The 23,156-nt window shown below is 39.6% G+C and overlaps 2 protein-coding genes across 2 annotated transcripts; one reads left to right on the top strand and one right to left on the bottom strand.

The window, feature by feature from the left end:
- Nucleotides 1-1,076: 1,076 nt before the first annotated feature.
- pdcd7 (programmed cell death 7) lies at nt 1,077-7,406 on the bottom strand. Its single transcript, XM_054615079.1, has 6 exons — nt 6,613-7,406; nt 5,460-5,868; nt 4,827-4,965; nt 4,227-4,457; nt 4,030-4,117; nt 1,077-1,944 (listed from the first exon to the last, which is right to left on the bottom strand). Exons 1-6 carry the CDS (start codon nt 7,191-7,193, stop codon nt 1,812-1,814), a joined length of 1,581 nt encoding a protein of 526 aa, XP_054471054.1. The 5' UTR covers nt 7,194-7,406; the 3' UTR covers nt 1,077-1,811.
- A 4,712-nt stretch (nt 7,407-12,118) lies between these two features.
- spg21 (SPG21 abhydrolase domain containing, maspardin) lies at nt 12,119-21,694 on the top strand. The gene is made up of 9 exons (XM_054613869.1): nt 12,119-12,203; nt 12,399-12,461; nt 15,523-15,684; nt 16,028-16,108; nt 16,702-16,847; nt 16,940-17,048; nt 19,246-19,353; nt 19,453-19,593; nt 20,748-21,694. The coding sequence occupies exons 2-9, from the start codon at nt 12,399-12,401 to the stop codon at nt 20,871-20,873; spliced, it is 936 nt and encodes a 311-aa protein (XP_054469844.1). The 5' UTR covers nt 12,119-12,203; the 3' UTR covers nt 20,874-21,694.
- Nucleotides 21,695-23,156: the final 1,462 nt, after the last annotated feature.

The raw sequence follows: 23,156 nt of genomic DNA on the forward strand, positions 1-23,156 counted from the left end.
TTATATATAAATATATATATATATATATATATATATATATACAGTACCAGTCAAAGGTTTGGACACACCTTCTCATTCAACTACTTTGAAGAATCTAAAATATAAAACATATTCTGGTTTGTTGAGCATTTGTTTGTTTACCACATAATTCCATATGTGTTCCTTCATAGTTTGGATGTCTTCAATATTAATCTACAATGTAGAAAAAAATAAAAATAAAAATAAAGAAAAAACATTGAATGAGAATTTAGAAGGTGTGTACAAACTTTCGACTGGTACTATATATATATATATATATATATATATATATATATATATATATACACATATATATACACACATATATATCAGCTATCAGGCTGCAAAACATTTTGTAACTGTCTGCCAGTTGACCATAAACGTTTCCCTCTTAAATGTTGTCATCTCTGTACATTAAGTAACTAAATGTATATAAAAGCCCGATCACACAATAACCTCTGTGTTACAGTTAATTGCAGAATTCACATACTCATTTAGACTAGATTTGAACGTTCTAGCAAAACAAATCTAAACTAATCTTACCTGTGTTGTCTTGGAGCTGCTGTCAGACTGTCAAGTGTCCTCTCAGGTGTGTGTGTGTGTGTGTGTGTGTGTGTGTGTGTGTGTGAAGCTCAGACTGACACTGGAACAGTAATCTAGTGACTCACAGTGACCTACACCAGCTGATGTACAGTCAACACACAGTTGGAGCCCGGAGGACGTCAACAAAGAGTAAAAGCCTGACGTCAGACGGCTGATTACAGGAGGATCCGGTAAACACGGCGATGTAAGGCTGGCTGGAGACAAAACACTTTCCTATCTTTAAGACTTCCACGACATTCTTTGATTATTGATTATTCTTTTAATAATGTGTGGAAGCAGGACAGATGCCAGAACAACCTTTAGGTTCTATTGTATACTATACTACACTGTGTGCCACAGTGGACACACAATGGATAACTTATAATCTTTTTCTGTCCATTTGTTGTGAACATTCATGATTCTGTTGACTTTCTTATCTAATACCAAGCCAATGAGGGTTTTTTTTTATTTTTTTTTATTGGACTGAAAGGTTTAAGCCAACATGTATTGCTCCTCAACGTGCTTTTCCTTTAAAAAAAATGAAAAAGGTACAAAAACTAGAAAAATAGCAATTCATTGGTAAGGTATTACATTTATCACCATCAGTCATTATCAGTATGACACTTTAAATAAAAAAAACAACACAACCACAAAGTAAACTTTCCAAAAGGAAAAAGGAACGCCAATAATTTTTTAGATTAAAAAAAACAATATATGAACCAAAACAGAAAGAGAATAAACTTAGTGAGATCAAAAAAAACAGTTTTTAAATTGGAGCTCAAATCTGAATTTTCATTTGATCATGAAGCCTTTTGATGTCATCAAAAGGTTTTTTTCCTGGCGGAGCTGTGGAGGGACAGACGGATTCAAAAACGTCCTTTTTTTGTTATCGACTCAGTGTTTCTTCTGAAGCATTTTGTTCGGTGACCTCTGCAGTTCTCACCTCATCACTGTCCTCATGCTTGAGTTCTGACAAACAGAGTTTCAGTCGCAAGTTCATTATCTTATTTTCCTAATGAAGGTAACAGAGCTTTTGGAACAAACAGCTTCTAAATCCTTTTCGACTTATTTACTCATCAACATTGTTGACATTCCTCTACAGGGTTTATCCCAACAGTCCTTCCAGAGACACCTGCAGGATATCGGTTTGGATTTATGGTGCTGGATGTCAGACACTGGTTGACGGGACACAAAGTGAGGGTGAGGCTGTCTCACTCAGTGTCAGCGGTGTGCAGAGCGGAGGCCCAGGCGTGGTCTGACGGGGCGTCTGGCAAGATCCAGCTCTGAGGAACCTGCGAACCGTCAGGATGATCGGCTGGAACCGCAAACGCATCCCACTCTCTCCTGAAAGAAAAGAAAATACAGTCCCAACAAGTTACTACGTCATCCTTAAGGTCATTACAATAACAGCATGCTTGACTAAATTATGTCGGGATTCAATTTCAAGCTCTGGGTTTTGTTTATGCTGCTCGATGTCGGTCTCCATCCCAGTACAGCTCCAATGTTAAACAGGCCCTATTATGCTATTTTCCGGGTGCATATTTTTATCTCCAGTTACACTTACAACATGTTTACATGCGTTAATGCTCATAATCCGTCTTGTTTTTCTCATCCTGGCTGTCCTGCAGCACCTCTTCTTACCCTCTCTCTGAAATGCTCCGTTGTAGCGCTTGCTCCTCCCTTCAGAAAGCAAAGCTGCTCTGATTGGTCAGCTAGCCCGCTCTGTTGTGATTGGTCAACGTTTCACATTTAAAAAACTCTTCCTCCGGAGCTCCAGCTCTGTTTCTCTCTTTCGTTGTTTGAGGGCCAAACTAGCCGGAAGGAGTTTTACGTCACTTCTGTAACATTGTGACCCCATAAAGTTACGGAATTGTCTAAAGAAACCGATTGAATGCGTGTTTCCATCCATTACTGCTGTTTGAATATGTTGGTTGATGGAGAGAAACAGCTGGTGGAGCTGATTCTGCAGTAGTATTATTAAAGCATTGGACAAAATCAAAGCTGAAAACTCGATGATTTATATATTAATGTGATATCATCCCTCCACACTGTTTCCATAATGCATCATGTACATCACATACTCACAATTGTTTTTATCCACACTCCCAACTGTTACAGCTCAGACAGGAAACACTTTTTGCATGTTTAGACTTGTTTTACACTCCGTTTTTTTATTCACAAACTGAAAATGTGTCTCAAAGTAGATGGACGGAAACACTGGAATTAATATCACATCTGCTGTAAAAAAAAAAAAAAAAAAAAAAAAAAAAAAAAAAAAGGCCTGTGGAGATCACTTAGATTTTGGGGATTTTACTGCAGTTGGTGAATATTTAAAGCTAGAGTGGTTAATCTTCCTCAAAAACTTTTAAAAAATTGTTGAAATTCTCTTAAAATCCCAACGGCAATCAATAACTTAAATACTCTACATACTCTGTAGCTGTAGTTAGTTACTGTAATAAGCCCGTCCAATCATTTCATTCAGCCTGTATGGTTGTGTGTGCATTATGCTTATTTGGGGGACCGTCTTTGGAGGGAGGCCTGAAGGGACCGGCTGCCAGTGTTGGCTACTGTCATCATCTTGTCCTATTAGACGTTAGTGTAAAATTGTCATAGTGAGCATATAAACTCCTGAGTTATGGCCAAAAAACGTCAAAAGTTTCATGAAGTTGCAGTGACCTCTGACCACCATATTCTACTAAGTTCAACCTTTAGTGAAAGTGGACGTTTGTGCCAATGTTAAAGAAATTCCCTGAGACTTTCTGTTCCAGAGAATAGGACTGTCATAGAAACATCCAACACCACTTCTCATGTCTTCTCAGGTCACATGCCCTCATCTCAGTGTGAAAACACACGCGCACACACACACACACAACACACACACAACACACAACAACCCCAAGACTTATGCACGCTCAAAATGTCCCATTGTGTTAACCTGTCTGTTTGTGTACATAAGAACATCAAACATGTCAGCCAACATGATGCCAGAATAATCATCAGGGTTTTCTTTAACATTGTAAGATGTGGGCATTGCGCTGACATTGCACATTTTATGTTAACAGAGCCAAAGAGTCCATTATATTTATTGTTTTGGTTGTGTGGTTTAATTTGATGTTTTATTTATTTTGGGTATATTGAATATGTGTTTACATTCTAGTTCCAATGTCTGATTACCTTTAAAAACTCTAAAGTTCATTCATCTAATAAAAGGGTGTACTTGAATTATTATGCTCTCATAGTATCATTCTATTAGTGGATAAAAGGTCTTAAAGTTACAATTATATAGTGCTAATTCTGGGACAACTTTATTCATAACTCCCCCTACACATTGATTTATACATGTTTGTATTTCCTTTGGCCCTTATGGGCTACCATAACTCTGTTTTATGATTCCTATTATGTGCCAGTGAAAGTAGAGTGAACACCAACCTGATTTGCAGTAAAGCGTGCAGTGAGCGCTCAGCCTGGGTGTAATATTCTCTGAAGGGCAGCAGAACAGAATCAACAGGAAGCTCATCTGAGAAACACAACAAAACAAATGACCGATTACAATAGAAAACACAAATCACACTGCTGTTGAAGGACTAATGTTCTCCCCTTTGGCGGAGAGTGATGCGAGTGGTTACCTCCAAACAACATGGCGTTCACTCTGCGTTTCCTCTGCAGGTGTCTCTCCCTCTCCTTCTTCATTCGTTTCTCCTGCTCTCTCCTCCTCTCCTCCTCCTGCTCCCCTTCCAGCATCACCATCAGCGCTTTCTCCTCCGCCGAGTAAACCGCGGTCCTCTTCTTCATCACACACCTCAGCTTCTCCAGTCTGCTGCTGAAGGCCTCGTCACATTCTTGCTCGGTGACGATACCTGCCACGTGCAAAATATACAGATTGTAGGCTACAGTCTATTCAATCCGGTATGATGAATCCATCATTTATATATATTTTCAATTTTTTTAATATTTATTTTAACTGTTTAACCGACATAAATGTTATTGTCAGTTAACGACTAATCATTGACATCCCTAACAGGAAGCATATCCACCTTATTCCTAATCCCCAAAGAATAATGGGGGCGTGATCGTTATTCATTTCAGTGAGCATCTGGGAGAGTTAGCATTATGCTACAGGTGTCTTTACACCTGTAGCATAATGTTTATAACATGTAGTTGTGTGACCATAAATCACACGTGGTATAAAAAAGGGGGGACTGGGAATAAGGCTGAAGAACTCGTACCTTTCCTCGACGCCGCCTCTTTCCTCAGTCTGCGCAGCTTCTCCAGAGATCTCAGGATGTCCTGCATCCTCTTCACGTCCGCCTGCTTCTTCCTCACCTCACAGAGGACGGAGTCAGCGGCCAGCTTCAGCTCCCTCTCCTGGTACACAAACGGAGACGATATCAAATTACATTTTTTAGGACTTTTGTACCAAGTAAAACACACAAAAAAATAATAATTTGAAGAGAGAGACTAGGCTAAATGCTTTCTATATACAGTACCAGTCAAAAGTTTGGACACACCTTCTCATTCAACTACTTTGAAGAATCTAAAATATAAAACATATTCTGGTTTGTTGAGCATTTGTTTGTTTAGCACATAATTCCATATGTGTTCTTTCATAGTTTGGATGTCTTCAATATTAATCTACAATGTAGAAAAAAAAATAAAAAAAAGATAAAGAAAAACCATTGAATGAGAAGGGGTGTCCAAACTTTACAGACAAACTAACATCTACCTCCTCCACTGTTTGTAGAGGATGACAAAGTGAATGTGGTGCTTTACATATGGTGAGTTTGCTGTACACTTCTACTGCCCCCAAGAGGACAAACAATGTATCCACGTTTGATCGGTCTGATGTCAAATGTCATCACCTTCTTCTTCTCCTCCACTTGTTGGATCTGCTGCATCCTCCATGCGTTTATAACAGCCTCTTTCTCCGCGATGCGCTCCTCTCTGCGCGTCTCCTCCATCTGGAGCCGTCTCCTGGCTCTCAGCCGTCGAGCCCTCCTCTTAGCCACCCGGGACACTGCAGCCTTCCAGCTGTCTGAAACACACCCCCCGTCCGCGAGGACTTTGAGTGCATCCTGTAGCTCTGTCTTCACGTTTAAAGCCACTGAATAGGAGTCCTCCCAAACGCACTCGTTCTCCACGTCGGCCCTCAGAGCTTCACAGGACTCTGCGAGCTGAGAGACGAGCTGAGCCGCCCGGCGCAGAGCCTCCCTCGGGTCCGGAGCAGAGGTGTGCCGGGGCCTCCGCCGGGTCTCTGGGGTCTTTGGGGTCCTGGGTATGGAGAATGGCATAAGTATAAATAAATAAATAAATAAATAAATAAATAAATAAATAAATGTATAAATAAATAAATACAGGAATAAATAAATAAATGCTTAAATAAATACAGAAATAAATAAATGAAGGTGAACAAAAATGTAGTAATATATTTATTTATTTATTTCAGCATTTATTAATGCCTTTAAATATTTCTGTATTTATTTCAGCATTTATTTATATGTTCATTACTGTATTTATACATTTATTTATGCATTTATTAATTTATTCCTTGTTTTATTTTTACATTTATATAAGCATTTACTATTTTTTTTAATTATTCCTGTATTTATTTATACAATTATTTATGCATTTATTTATTCTTTTCTGTATTTATTTCAGCATTTATTTATTTATTCATTACTGTATTAATACATTTATTTATGCATTTATTAATTTATTCTTTGTTTTATTTTTACATTTATATAAGCATTTACAAAAAAAAAAAATTATTCCTGTATTTATTTATACAATTATTTCAGCATTTATTTATTTATTCTTTTATTTATTTATTTCAGCATTTATTAATGCATTTAAATATTTCTGTATTTATTTCAGCATTTATTAATGCATTGAAATATTTCTGCATTTATTTATTTATTCCTTGTTTTATAAGCATTTACTATTTTTTTTATTATTATTCCTGTATTTATTTATACAATTATTAATTTTGTTATTTATTTATACTGGGATGTATACCTGGGAGTTGAGTCCCTGCCTTGTAGGAAGCGTCGGATCCACTGCTGGTCCTGCCTCCTCTGCAGGGACGTCTCATCCTCAGGACGCGCGGTCGTCCCCGAGGGAGACCTCTCGGAGAAGCCCTCATATTCGTGCTGTTGGGTCTGATCCGGGTCCAGGTCGTACCGAGCAGCCCGGGGACAGGGTCTAAACTGCGGGTTAAACGTGTCAAAGGTCTCTGCTGCGCTGCTGCTGCGTGCGTAAAGCGGAGCGCGCGCCGCGTGTCCAAGGAAGTGTCCAGGCGGTGGACAGCCGAAAGGAGGCGGGGGCACGGAAGGGTCAAACCCATACGGAAGGGGCAAAGGAGGCCCCCCGAAGCCCCCTCCCCCGTGAGACGGAGCCGCCGGGAACTCGCATCTAAACCCGTACGGTTGTCCGCCGTCATACCCCCGCGCAGGGGTCCAGTGGTCCGGCTGTGCGGGTTCATGCGCCGCGCTGCTCGGCGGCGGTCTGCTGGCGTGGTACGGGGTCTCCAGATACCCGCCGTTATAGACCAGGGGCTGCTGCGCCTCTGACCCGGTGTAGTGGTACAGGTTGTCCATGTCGCGTCTAACAGTGCTGCACCACTGGCGTTAAATAGTTAGCGTTACATCAACCCCATTGCTGCACAGGAGCCATGTTTGGTTGAGTTGTTTCTTCTTCTTTGTGTCATTTCCGGCAGATTAGGCTCGGTTTGCTGCGTTGTTGCCCCCCCCACTGGTGGAGGACAGTCATTGCTGTTTTTCCCCACATCTGAGACACCTTCAATAGCTCGGTCTTTTTGGGACACACCACTAGCACCAACCCACTTAACAATGAATCAACCATTCCATTAAACAGATAGACTAATAACACTGCCCTGTGGGGTCCCATTTTCTACACAAAAACACTCCCTCCCACTCAATGTAACAGTGTATCAAAACTCTTTAATCCAATTCAATATCCTAAAAAAACAAACACGTGCACCCATTTAAAGTCCAGTACCAAATGCAGAGCAGTCAGTAACACCAAACATTAACGCAACTCAGCAGGGGTATGTATGTCTGGTACTTGGTCATTGGTGAATATGTGCCACTTGCATATTTAGAAAGGTTACTTCCCCAAACAGCAGGCACGCAGTAAATCATGCTGTATGTTGAATCAGCAGAGAAAGCATTGATTTAGGCTACAGGAAATATCGAAAAGCAATACAGATTGACTACGAGCCTTACTGTAGCCTCATTGCTTGAATATGTACTATGTAGAAAATATGCAAAAATAGAGAACATGTCCATAGACCTCAGAGGGTTTATGTAATCCATTTCTTTTTTTTCTGTTAATCTGGGATTGGCCAAAACTTGTAAAATGAAGCTTCAAGGTAGGATGTCCTCCCTTGGGGTCATTACCAATTAACAACCAGAATGCATTAGTGATATCATGTCAGTCCAATGATGATTTCCAGATGGAATCTTCAATTTTCTTACCCCTACATGTATACATGCCAAACTGGCAGTTCGGTTTAGAGTCACTACAGCTCATATATGTTCACATTTTATGTATCATTTTGTCGTATGGATTGTCTTTTGTCTGGGACAGACTGTTTGTGCAGGGTGAAGTCTCTTCAATGCGTTCCATTTCCAACTCTGGTGGCTGAGGAGAGCAAAGAATGGCCTTCAGAAACTATTTGAACGACTGGAGTCACATATGTAGCCACCAGGAACTGGTGAGTAGGGCAGGTGTAGCCAATTATTGATGTAAGTCTCCGCCCACATAACAGGACATATAAACACAGGCCTAGTCACGGCCAGCTCTTGTGGTCTCGGGTCCTACCACTTCCTGTTCGTGTTGTATGTTGGCAAACAAAAACACATGTGGCAAAGCCTTTGATCACATGGCCATCGGTATGGTTGTCAGCTGCTGTTTTTAAGATTTATTCTTCACGTTTCCCTTTGCCCTTTGTTAACCGGAGCCAAAGCACAAGGTTTTTATAGCTTTCGAGCCAGGCCCCAATGATCTGAGGTCATTATTTGCTATCACCTGAGTGAAGTGTTTATTCTATTGCATGTTATTTATCTCCACGGAGTTAACTTTGTGTGTGATTTTAAAGTGTAGATTCACTGCATGTTACCTATTTTATAAAAGTTGTCGGTTAGGTATTTTAAGTTGTATATCACTTGTCCATAGTTCAATAAGTCCTGCTTGAAAGCTTAACAGCCTATTGTTGCAAAATGTTTGTACAATAAAAGACGACTGAATGCTCTCCGACCTAGTGTCCTTGTTTATGATTTTATTATTCCTTATTCCTGCGTTGTAGTCTAGTAGCTTTGGCGCTTTGCTGCACATATTTGTAGAATTAACCAGATTTTTATCATCGAGGAACAAACAACTGGACTCTATCCTTCCTGTCATAACCAAGTCAGCTATCGGTTAGCAACTTGAACAGGCTACCTTTAATGGTCGCTTGGGCTCATCAGCAAGTTAATTCAGGAAACACAATATGTTTGCTTATCAAATCAAACAGTTATCAATTCTATTTGTTATAGTGTACAGCGCACCAGGTCCGTATTCTGAATACCTGTTTGAATTTTCAGAGTTCTTATCAAGTTTAGTCCTCAAAACAGATAAAGTAATTATTGTAGGGGATTTTAATATTCATGTGGATGACTTTAACTATTTCTAGGTCTAAACCTTTTACGTGTCTCTTAGACCTGGTCCCGACTAGGTTGCTTAAGGAAGTTTTACCTTTAGTTAGCAATTCTTTATTAGAAATGATAAATCTGTCTTTACTAACAGGCCATGTACCACAGGCCTTCAAACTAGCTGTAATTAAACCTCTTCTTAAGAAACCCACTCTTGATCCAGAGGTGTTGGCTAACTATAGACCTATATCTAACCTTTCCTTCCTCTCTAAGATCCTCGAGAAAGCAGTAGCAAATCAGGATTTAGATTGAATCATAGCACAGAGACAGCACTGGTGAAAATGACCAATGACCTTCTAATTGCATCAGACAAAGGACTTGTCTCTGTACTTGTATTGTTAGACCTTAGTGCTGCGTTCAACACCATCAGATCTTATTACAGAGGCTTGAGCATCTAATAGGCATTAAAGGAACCGCACTTAGCTGGTTTAAGTCATATTTATCAGACCGATCTCAGTTTGTATATGTAAACGATGAAACCTCGATGAAAACCAAGGTCAGTCACGGAGTTCCACAGGGGTCTGTTCTTCAGTTTTATTCACCTTATATATGCTTCCTTTAGGGAATATTATCAGAAAATACTCAATAAACTTTCATTGTTATGCAGATGATACCCAGTTATATCTATCAATTAAGCTAGACGAAACTAACCAGTTCTCTAAACTTCAAGCATGTCTTAAGGACATAAAAACCTGGATGACCTGCAACTTCTTGATGTTAAACTCTGACAAAACAGAAGTTATCCTACTAGACCCAGATCACCTTCGAAATCAATTATCTAATGATATAGTTTCTCTAGATGGCATTGCTCTGGCATCCAGCACTACCGTTAAGAACCTCAGAGTTATCTTTGATCAGGATCTGTCTTTTGACTCTTATATAAAACAAATGGGTTTTTTAGGGGAGTTTTTCTGTGCCAATGTGAGGGTTCCGGGACAGAGGATGTCTCATGTGTACAGATTGTAAAGCCCTCTGAGGCAAATTTGAAATTTGTGATTCTGGGCTATACAAAATAAACTGCATTGAATTTAATTTAATTTAATTGAAATATGCCTTAATTACAGCAGCTTAATCATTAAGAGAGCCAACATATTTCAACCACTCCGTCAGGGCTTTTAAAAAAGAAAACGGATATGGTCAACCCTTTATATTATAAATAGCCTAGAAGGCAGAGTAAATGACCTGGGTAAAAACATTTCAGGTAGAACAATCCTCCGCCCCTTGAACTATAACAAGTTTTGTCCCTAAAACATGACTTGGTTTTCCCACTCAATTCCATTCCCATCCCCCACGTCATGCACATCCTCAAGCTCCTCCTAGTTTTCATGTTAAATTGATGATGAAATAATATATTCTTAGATTTGTCACACTGTACATGCCTCTTCACCCATATGGAAAAGATTGTACAAAATCGTACAAAAGGCCCCATGTCATATATATTACTTATAAGTTTCAGATAAAAGATATAAACATTTAGTAAAATGTATGTATATCTTCCATATGGGCAGACTGTAATAAACTACAAGGCAGATTCAAAATATTTATATTTTCAACATCACAGCCAATCATTGAGGCCAGGACGGTGGTCTTGCATGACACTAGTCAGGGATTTAATAATTAATAAACATAAACCACTTTTCCCCCCCCTTTTTTTATTGTACACAAGTTCATACACAAAAAGGTACAGATACAGAAAAAGCGGAGATGAGAACATTCAAAAAGGATCCTATTTACAGTACCAGTCAAAAGTTTGGACACACCTTCTCATTCAACTACTTTGAAGAATGTAAAATATAAAACCTATTCTGGTTTGTTGAGCATTTGTTTGTTTACCACATCATTCCATATGTGTTCCTTCATAGTTTGGATGTCTTCAATATTAATCTACAATGTAGAAAAAAATTAAAATAAAGAAAAAGCATTGAATGAGAAGGTGTGTCCAAACATTTGACTGGTACTATATATATATATATATTTTTTTTTTATATATATATTTTTTTATTATATAGTATTTATCTTTGAGCTGTAACCAGCCACAACTGCCATTTTGGGCGGCTGTGGCGTAGTGGAGAGCAAGGTAGTTCTCCAATCAGAGGGTCGGTGGTTCAATACCCGGCTTCGGCAGTCGATGTGTCCTTCGGCAAGACACTTAACCCCAAGTTGCTCCCGAAGGCTTGCCATCGGTGTGGACTGGATGTTGCATGAATGTTAGTTAGAGTCTGATGGTGGCACCTTGCATGGTAGCCTGTCATCAGTGTGTGAATGGGTGAATGATATGTAATATACTACTGATTGTAAGTCGCTTTGGATAAAAGCGTCTGCTAAATGACTGTAATGTAACCATTGAATGGTACTGTATGTCCTTACATAACTTTGCTGTGGGCTTTGAGTGCATTTTATTGATTTAAATAAGGGTGACTGAAGTGTTCGTAATTAGAAATTGATTTAACTCATGAGAAATAATTTGCTGAGTTACAACATTATAAGTCTATTTAGACTATGGGGTCTTTTGGGGACCCATGGCATCACGTGACAACCAGAAACTGTAATTCAACCGGTTGGCCACTAGGTTAAATGTTCTTCTAAGGCTTTAAAAGCGTCTGACTCTATTGTTATCTTGCTCTGATAGTATGGAGGCTTTCCCCTCAGACACTGAAGAGGGGTACCCGCCTTTAGACGCCATTTTGTGCCGTCAAATACAAACATTGACACAATGACGTCACAGTCCAATCAGCAGAGCGGGCGGGGTTTCCGGGGGGCGGGGCTAGAAGCTTTTTTTGCGGAAGTGAATGGACCCGGAGTCACATGACCAGGCAGCCAGCCGGAGAGGAAAATGCTTCCTAGATATGGATAACGTTCCTCGCACGCGGTGACCAAACATCCACAGCGAGCACGGTAACAGTACCCAGAAACCATAGCGGCACAGTACACAGCCTTCAAGGAGCCTCGCGCTCATGTTGATGTTATCTCCAATAATGCGCACGTTTAATGTTAGCTGTTCAGCTAGTCTTACTATGCGTTAAGAGTTGGTTTAGGGAAGTGACTGTGACTGCGTGTCCTGATCATGTTTGTCTCTGAATGTGTCCTCAGATGGAGGAGATTAAAGTGTCTCCTGACTACAACTGGTTCAGAAGCACGGTGCCCCTGAAGAGAGTGAGTACCTCCTGATGTCTGATCTGTGTTCCTGAACCTCTGGGCCCACTGAATATACTGATCACTCTGATCACTCTGATCACTGAATATACTGATCACTCTGATCACTCTGATCACTCTGATCACTCTGATCACTGAATATACTGATCACTCTGATCACTCTGATCACTGAATATACTGATCACTCTGAATATACTGATCACTGATCACTGAATATACTGATCACTCTGAATATACTGATCACTCTGAATATACTGATCACTCTGAATACAGGACAACAGCAAATTCACAAAGCGACGCATAAGAAAAGGCTTAGAAACAGAGATCCCACCAAGGAGATGCATTTGCCTGATGGGGTTATTTCAGTGTGTGTGTGGTACATGATCACATGACATCATATCAGCCTGATCATCATAATGTGTGTCTATCCCAGGAGGTTTGGGTTGACACGAAGTCAAACCTGTCATTCATTTTTTTTTTTAAACTCCTTTTTGGAACAGCATTGATCTAAACTGTGGGACTGTGATACCTGATGTATGAGTTATGCAGATGTTCACATTATTAACACACACACACACACACACACACACACACACACACACACACACACACAGAGCCCGGTCATTTATGCGACAGTAAACACTTAGCCTCGGTTACATTATCACTCCATCTTGAGGGTGCCGAAAAGGAAATTCGTTCAGATCGTCACGAGTACGACATGAATAATACATTTTTTCAGGTGTCCTCTGTTTAATACGCATAATTCTGTTCTAAGAAGCAGAGCCGCAGCTGTTTAACAGATGGTAAACCACTCTCCACCAGGCCTTTTGGATTACGTGATTCTAAACATGAAACATTGTTATTTATAAGAACTGTTATCACAGCGCTCTGAGTTTTGTAAATCATGAATACCTCGAATTGCGACAAAGTTTCGGTGTAGTTGAATTCAATTTAGTTAGATTTTTTTAAAAACATGAGTGACGAGAAGAAAACTAAGCTTATGCTATTGTTAATTAGATTTTGTGACTTTATGTTGAACAACTCAGAGAACACCATCACTATGTGGTGGGGGAAAAAAAACCCCAACCAGGATCATTTAATCCTCTGCTTTCAGCATGTCAAACATATTCATAGGCTGGAGGTCTTCACTTGTTTTATTTCTACCAATCGTTGGAAGATGGCGGCAGCTGCTGCTGCTGAAAAGCTGTTGAACTAGATCTCTGAAAGTTGAATGAGGTTTGGAGAAGGCATCTTTGTTTCAGTATGTATGGTAGTCTTCAGTATGCAAGAACACATGCTAGGGTGCTGGATCCTGCTGGTGTTTTCCTGGGAAAAGGGGAGCAGGTTTTTGGTAAGAGTTCCTTGGATAAACCAGGATCTTAATCTCAAGAATTCAACGTGGCCTGAAAATCCTCCAAACTGAGCTGCTCTGCTTGATTTACAAATAAGAAAATAAAGCAGATTTAAACACAATAGATCAGCTGATGGCTTAGCGGCTCAGCTACAGTAGAGAGTTTCTGGTTACGCTCCACTTTCTGACCACTGAACTCTTTGTTTGTCAGTAAATTAAGCTGTATTAATGTAGTACTTTTTAAAACGCACAATTACAAAGTGCTTCCCTCATGAAACAATTTAAAAGAATTGGGTAAAAAAAAAAAAAAAAAAAAAAAAAAGATATATATTATAATGGTCAGAACAATGAGGGAAGGAAGAAACTGGAACCAACAAAAACACAAGTAAGGGATGAGATCAATAAATGAGGATGTTTTTTTTTTTTTTTTTTTTAAGAAACTGCTTAAAAACAAAGATTTAGAAAACCTAATAGATGGGTTCAGCTGCTCACACTGCATTAACAGCAGCACTCACTCTGATCCTTCAACCAATCAGAGCTCATCTTCACATCTGGGTTGCTGGTAGCACACAGAGCTTTGTGTTCTATGACACCGCACTCTCACAACTAACCAGTGATTAGCAAGCTTCTAACAGAAGGGTTGAAGTATTGACTCTGGTGAGCCATTTACTCCCTTGTATACTATTACAAGTACTATTACTAGTACTCCTATGTATATACATTACACATATAATGTTGTGCTCTGCTAGCCTGGTGTTGAGCTGCAGTGATGGGTCAGCAATGCGGAGGAAGTGGAGTCTGAACGATATATATCCGCTGGTTGCAGATATGTCTTTGATAATCTATATGTCAGCTGATAAATGTCAAGAACAGATATGTTTTACACTTCCTGGTCACAGTTGTTGTTTTTTTAGAATGCCTTATAATTTGTGTTATAGGTTTTAATATATCATTATCAGTTCACTTTCTTTTACTCTTAAATATAAATATTTGTATCAGCCTCAACAATCCTGTATCGGCCAAACAGTTTGTCACTCTGGAAGATCTCCAACTGCCTTCAGATAAACTTTAGAATAGATTTTCTCACAAAACGAGGACAGTGGATCCTCCATTAAAAACCTATTAGAGAGATATCTTCTGGAATAATTAGGGCAAAAAAAAAAAAAATAAAAAAAAAAAATATATATATATATATATATATATATGGGGCCATAGGTAAAAGATGAATGGCGATTTCTTTTTTATTTTTTTTTATTTTGATATTTACTTTAAGGTGCTATTGATAACATTGATAAAATTGAGCTACTGTCTGCCTCCCCTGTTCCATTGCATTCACTCTAAGTATGATTGGTGGAGATTCAGGATGTAAACAGAGACTTAAAATATAGGTAGTTAATGATGATAATAATCATTTTCCGTTCATAGCCTATTAGAAATATTTAGTTTGATGTCGAAAACTGTAAAACAGGGATAATTCCTCTCAATAATCGTGATATCAAAACGTCATATAGCAACATCTCCAGTCTCCATCATAGAATAAATAACTTGTATTCTTCTATGGTCTCCATCTTCTAGTCTACAAGTCAAATATTTCCATATTTCATACATATGTTCCTGCGGCCTGTTTTGAACTCCTTCATAAAGAAACTTAAGGCTCATGGTACATTTGCTCGATGTGTTTTTCTCACCGTGTGCTTTCGTGTCCACCAGATTATTGTTGACGATGATGACAGTAAGGTGTGGTCGCTGTATGATGCCGGCCCAAAGAGCATCAGGTGTCCCATCATCCTCTTCCCACCAGTCAGTGGGACAGCTGAGGTGTTCTTCCAGCAGGTGCTGGCTCTGACAGGATGGGGCTACAGGGTCATCTCGGTACTATTCATTAGTTATTTATCTGCTGATTCTTTTCTCCTTTCATCTTATTAATTATGATTATTATTATTATTATTATTATTATTATGTTTTGTTTATAAAATGATTAAAACAGGGGAAAAATAGTGTTTCTTGTCCTGTTCAGTTTACTGTGTTAGAAAACAAAAAAACAAAAAACTCTGGAGGAACTGATACCAGAGAACATTTGGCCAAAAATGAAACTGATTTAAGATTCTGTCATTAGACAAATTGATCAATCGACTAATTAATTACCATATCAGCCCAACACTAATTATAGGATGGGTCTGCAGTTATGTAAATGTCTAGTCTGTGTGGCTTTCAGCTGCAGTATCCAGTGTACTGGGATCTCATGGAGTTCTGTGATGGCTTCAGGAAGCTTCTCGACCACCTGCAGTTGGATAAAGTGAGTCTGTGTTTATTCCTTTTGCTTCAGAGCTGAGAATGCAGTGTTTTCTTTACCTGTGAGGGAGTAAGTAAGCCTGTCGCTATTCATTATACGATTGCCTGATCACAATTCTTTGAGCTGACCACCATCATTTTCAATAATTGTGTGTCCACAATCGAGGGAATTTAATCAAAGGGTCGAATTTTGGAGTTGTAGCTCACACTCGGAGACAGCTGTTGGCAATCAGAGCAGAGAATAAGGGTATTTGTCCAATTAATCAACATTTTATCGAAATCATAGGAGGCGCAATATTTGATTAAGGTGAAATGTGTCCAAATACCATATTATTTGAAATATTGTGGTTAATGTTTGTTAACTATAATGATGTCTCCATGATCAAACTATTTATAATAGCCCCATAACGCAATTGCAATATCAGTCAAAATAGTATCAATTAGCTTTTTTTTTTTTTTTTTTTTCAGCCCGAGTAGTAAATGTGGCAGCTCCTCTGCACCCAAGAACCCATACATGAATGAACTGTCATCAGCCAACACATCTGTGAATCAGACACGTCTCTCTCACTAATGATTCTCTGTCACTTAAACCTTCAGGTCCATCTGTTCGGTGCATCGCTGGGTGGATTCTTGGCTCAGAAGTTTGCGGAGTACACACACAAGTCTCCCAGAGTGCACTCACTGATCCTGTGCAATTCATTCAGTGATACCTCCATCTTTAATCAGACGTGGACAGCAAACAGGTGCGCTTCGACTGTCCCATCACACACACACACGTTCCTCTCCTTGTTCACATTCATGATTTTAAATATTCCTTTTCCATGTTCCTCCACAGTTTCTGGTTGATGCCAGCTTTCATGTTGAAGAAGATTGTTCTGGGGAACTTTGCTAAAGGGCCCGTGGATCCTAAAATGGCAGATGCAATCGACTTCATGGTGGACAGGGTAGGTGGACGTGTGTGTGTGTTGACAGGGTAGGTGGACATGTGTGTGTGTGGACAGGGTAGGTAGACGTGTGTGTGTGTGGACAGGGTAGGTAGGCGTGTGTGTGTGTGGACAGGGTAGGTAGACGTGTGTGTGTGTGGACAGGGTAGGTAGACGTGTGTGTGTGTGTGTGTGTGTGTGTGTGGACAGGGTAGGTAGACGTGTGTGTGTGGACAGGGTAAGTAGACATGTGTGTGTGTGGACAGGGTAAGTTGTAGGGCTGGACAAAATTGACTAAAAATCATATCTCTGTACGTTTAAGTGACTCAGTGAGATATTTAATAATAATATAATAACTATAATAACTTTAATTTATGTAGGAGTTATCTAAAAACTTTGGAAAGTGCTTTACATACAATAAAATCCTGCAGCAACAACAATACAGATATACTGGACCCGCTTTGCTGAGGTTCAGCCATAAAGAGCGAGTGGGGCCAGATACAGACACAGAGGGAGGGTGGGGGCGGGGTTTCACAGAGGGAGGGTGGGGGCGGGGTTTCACAGAGAGAGTGAGACAGGAGAGATGCTGACACGGGTTTACTGAAGAAACCATAAAACTATATGGCTATGAACAGTATCGTATCATTGTGTATTTTGTTAGACAATATATCAATATACCTTCTAAAGTCATACACCGCCCAGCCGTAATGCTGAATGGTGTGCTATCAGGAGTGTTGCATGTGAGCATGCTGAAAAAGAGGAAATGTTCGTGCACCCAGCTCTTTACAATCCGTGTTACAGCGTCGCTGTCTGAGGATAAATACAGTCAGCATCACATGGAGTGACGTGTGTGCATCAGTCTGACTCTGTTCAGGGAAATCACACAGCTGATTACTCTTTTTATCCAAAGCCTTCTGGAGTCCTAGCATCGTCTCTGTTTCTCCAGAACACTACACATTCTTTTTGGCCAAACTGCATCAATTCAATTCAGTTTATTTTGTATAGCCCCAAAATCACAAATTACAAATTTGCCTCAGAGGGCTTTACAATCTGTACACATGCGACATCCTCTGTCCCGGAACCCTCACATCAGCAAAGGAAAAATGACGTAAGCGGAGTAACGAAGGAAAAAATGAAGAGTACTTATAATAACAGCAGCAATGAATAAAGTAGAATTAGCAAAAAGGGCTTCAGGGTTGAAGCAAAGCTAATAAGTGTAATGATATAGGAAATAGTAATAGTAATGTGACTATTAATAATAATAGTAGTAGCAGTGGGTGTCAGCCGGGTCACAGCAGGAGGCACGACCACAGTCCAGGTACCACAACGATTCATGGAAACCTGCGAGGCGAGAAAGCAAAAAGGGCTTCAGGGTGGAAGCAAAGCTAATAAGTGTAATGGTACAGGTAATAGTAATAGTAATGTGACTAATAATAATAGTGGTAGTAGCAGTAGGTGTCAGCCGGGTCACAGCAGGAGGCCCGACCAGTCCGGTCCAGGTGCAAAGGCGAGAAAGCAAAAAGGTCTTCAGGGTGGAAGTAAACTAATAAGTGTAATGGTACAGGTAATAGTAATAGTAATGTGACATGGTAGTAACCTGCGGTCCAGGTACCACAACGATGGAAAGTAGAATTAGAAAAAAAGGGCTTCAGGGTGGAAGCAAAGCTAATAAGTGTAATGGTACAGGTAATAGTAATAGTAATGTGACTAATAATAATAGTGGTAGTAGCAGTAGGTGTCAGCAGGGCCACAGCAGGAGGCCCGACCACGGTCCAGGTACCACAACGATTCATGGAAACCTACGTGACCTCCGTCAGTAGGCTGTTAAGATGCTTCAATATAAGGAAGTGCATTGGTTAAGTCTCTGTTCAACGGCACGTCTCCTGTTGCTCTCTAATCATGTCAATTATTTAACAATAGGCTTCTTCTTTTCTTTTTTTTTTAAGTCTCTTCTCTCCTCACATTTTCAGTGGGAGAAGAGGACCCAAGTGAAAGAATGACATGTCAGACAAATGAGAAGCCGCCTTAAACTGCAGATATGAGATTGATATTCATTGTCTCATCTCGCTCTGGAAGAATCATTTTAAAGGAGTGTTTGACTGTTCCATTTAACCACTTTGTTCCCTGAAGCTCAGACATGTGATATCTGTATGTGTCTGTGTTTGAATGTTAACCTCTTTCCTCCATGTGTGTGTGTGTGTGTGTGTGTGTGCTGTAGTTGGAGAGTCTGAACCAAAGTGAGTTAGCATCGCGGCTAACACTCAACTGTCAGAACTCCTACGTGGAGCCGCACAAAATTAAAGACGTTGCTGTGACCATTATAGATGTAAGTGGAAAAAGTGTCTCTGTCCAGCAGGAGTCTATTCATTTCTGTTTCTACTACTATAACCTGACAGACCTTTTCTGCTGTGTGAATGGTGTTCAGGTGTTCGATCAGAGCGCTCTGTCGCTGGAGGCGAAGGAGGAGATGTATAAGCTGTACCCCAACGCCAGACGAGCTCATCTGAAAACAGGAGGGAACTTCCCGTACCTGTGCAGGAGTGCTGAAGTCAACCTCTACATACAGGTAGGCTCTGGTTTAGCCTTGACTTTGAACACATGTTGACCCTCCTGGTGAACACTGATTGGTGATGTATTCTCTCTGATCACACAGTCTGTACAGCTTCCAGGTATTTTATTCAAATACAGAGTTGGAGAATCAGAGAGAAATGCTCAACCGTTTTTTTCCCTCCATGTTCGGACTGGAGATATGATAGGGCTGGGCATTATAATAACATTATATCAATATCATCATATGAGATATAATCTTAGATTTTGGAAACAACAATACAGCGTTGGCTGTATTGAATTTTCAAAATAATGGTCATTTTTAGACAAAAAAGGCAAATCACATAACAAATACTATGTAATTTATAACAACTTGTATACTGTAAGTATAATTATGTAGAAATGTTTTTGCCAGAACGTGTACAAATAGTCCAGTATTTTTCAGAAATACTATGATTAACAAATGAGCCTTCTTATAACGTTCAGGTTGTTGTATATTTTGGCCATTTATTGTTACAAGCTGTTCAACTTGCTGTCGTGCTGGACAATATGAAGAAAATGAAGTGTCATCATATTTTTGACCCAAAACCTTGATAACAATATTGAGACAATCTCATAAGGCTGACCATTGGTGGTTTCATAAAATATTTACACAATGATATTTCTGATGGATAATAATCAGTTCTGATGATATAATGACTAAGTGGGTAAAAAAATGAATAATAGAACAGCTGGAACAGTCTGGTAAGTTCAGAAAATGACATCACTTTACTGTAATGCAGCCTTTAGAACCTGGTAAAGACAACATCACCATATTACCATATCAAAAAAAGTAATTTCACAATATCAATAAAATATTGATATATTAGCCCTATGTTACTAGATTTTTTTTATTTACAATTGGAAAAGTAGCAGCATGCCACCATGTGTTTTTTCTCTCTGCCATTATCTCACGTTGGATGGTGCACGTGACGGCTGTGGGCGAGGTTCTGATGTAACACACCCCAGCTAAATATGTCGGGGCTGTTATTGAACACACGGTGTTCTGCAGTAGAAACACATCAGTGGAGTTCTCCTTCAGACTGATCCCAGACGGGTGATGTCATGTTTTGTGTGAGATGTATTGAAGTTTTTTTTTTTTTTATGATGCTCCCTTTCTTTTCCCCGCCACAGATTCACTTGCGTCAATTCCACGGGACCAGATACGCCGCCATCAGTCCTGCCATGGTGAGTGCTGAGGAGCTGGAGGTGCACGAGAGCCACCTGAGCGGTAACCGGGATTCTGATGACGACCAATGAGACGCTTACCCGCAGGCCGTTTCCTGTCCGTGTCTCCAGCAGTTTCTGTCACTCTGCATCGTTTCACAGGACGTTCTCCAGATTTTCTATGGAGCTCAGCAGTCGATCAGCGAGTCAACTGAGATTATTTTTATTTGACAGATGAAGCAATATTTTGATAATGACCTGTAGATAAATGCCACTCGGCTGCTTTGCTTTAAAAACATACGACACCTTGCCTTATGTAAAATGAATTTGATAATTGTTGCACTCATAAACTGCCTAAACTGTTTCTATATGTAATATATATTGTGTTTAACACATCCGGCAGTGAACTGGTTCCCTGTTAGCATAAAGGTGAACACTGGTTATGGAGAGACACACTCTCACACACTTCAGTCAGATACATTTCTTTTCCCATTTGTTTTGGATTACAGCTGATTATTTAGAATTTGAAAACCTGTACAGTTGTTATTTCAACTGGTGTCTCAGTGTGAGCTCATTGAAATGTGTCTCTGCTCTAAGTTTACACGATGAGACTATGAGCAGTAAGAGTCATGAATCAGGCCATCCGTTAAACTGCCAAAGGCCACTGGATGGTTTGTAGTTTTTCCCAGCCTAAGAAAACTACAGGATGTCTCTAAAAAATACAAACCACTCACATGTGGCTCCGCAGCTTTGGGGCTCATTCATACCTCCAAATGCTCCTGTTGCTAGAATAGTTTTGTTTTTTTTGATTGATTGATTGATTGATTGGATTTTCTTTCTCTGCTTCTGAACAGATGGAGAATAAATGAATATGATGTGCTGTGCCTTTTTATAAAAGATAATGTACACATTCACTGTGAAATATGTGTTCTTCATTTTTTTGGTCACTTTCTAGCAGATGAATGTTCAAATCTGCCGATGTCATGTGCTGCGAAAACTGGTCCCCTTCACTCTGTCAACCAACTCTACCACATGTCCTCAGCCATCAGCCCAGTGGAACAACATGTGATGTAACAGACTGTCTTAGCCTCTCTCATCTTCATCTTCATCTGTCCCACTCTGACCCACAACTTTACTGTTTTAGTTCACTTTCACCGCTCTCAAAGCGGCTGTTTCTCAGAACCCCCCCCCCCCCCAACACATGACTTGCTCAGCAAAACACACTTCCAGCGTCATGAAGTGGACGTGTTCTTTGGATGTGTTTTTCGTTAGATGCCTGACATGTTTCAACACAAGCTGAAGAGATTTTGTTATCAATATAAAAAGCGTCTGTAAATACCCCTCTGGTGAAGTTTGAAGCCTTTACGTGTCCTAAAAAGGGCGGTTTTCTAACAAATTGCAGATTGCATTTACGCTACAGAGCTAATTTTGTGCAATTATTCATAATCCAATGGAAAAATCCCATTTTCTATTTGTCAAGGAAACCATAGTGACACTAACATCGGGACTGGCCCTCAATAATACGTGAGCTCTATGAAGCAGCTCTATTCAGACACATTACACAGACTTTGATTTGGGAGCTAGCAGGGTAAAGGGTTTAATGTCCAGTCCAACTGATACAGACATTTTCATTCTCACATAAGCTCCTCTCGGTGATGTCTACAATGCCTATAAAAGTATTCACACCCCTTGGATGTTTTCCCCTTTTGTTGCTTTTATACATGAAATCATGGTCAATATAATTTGGCTTTTTTGACAAGAATTTGCAAAAAAAGCTTCTTTCATGTCAAAGTGAAAACAGATTTTTACAAACTAATGTCAATTAATTAAAAATATATAGTGTAAAATAAGTGTTTGCATAAATATTCACCCCCTTTAAAGTGACTGACCTAATTCAACAGAGGTCCAGCTAGTTGATGCCAGCAGTGTCACAATTAGTGAAATGGAGATCACCTGAGTGCAGTTGATGTGTGTCAAGTGATTGTAGTATAAAAACACCTGTGTCTGGGAGGTCCAGTCTCTGGTTCATCAGTATTCCTGCTACAATTGCAACATGAAGACAAACGAACACTCCAAGCAACTCAGAGAAAAGATCATTGAAAAGTATAAGTCAGGAGATGGCTACAAAAAGATTTCCAACTCACTGGACATAATAATAATAATACATTTTATTTATAAAGCGTTTTTCACAGACAGGGGTCAGAAAGTGCTTAACAGCAGCAGAAAATTACAGTCAGCAGGAAAACAAAAACAATTCAATAAAAACAAGACATAAAACATTAAAACGTGTTAAAAAGGTACAGCAGACAGTCAATAAATAATAAAAACAAGTTTAAAAACAGACCTGGAGTATTATACAAAGGCCTTTCTAAAAAG

The sequence above is a fragment of the Anoplopoma fimbria genome, chromosome 2, assembly GCF_027596085.1.
Source record: "Anoplopoma fimbria isolate UVic2021 breed Golden Eagle Sablefish chromosome 2, Afim_UVic_2022, whole genome shotgun sequence".
Lineage (NCBI taxonomy): Eukaryota > Metazoa > Chordata > Actinopteri > Perciformes > Anoplopomatidae > Anoplopoma > Anoplopoma fimbria.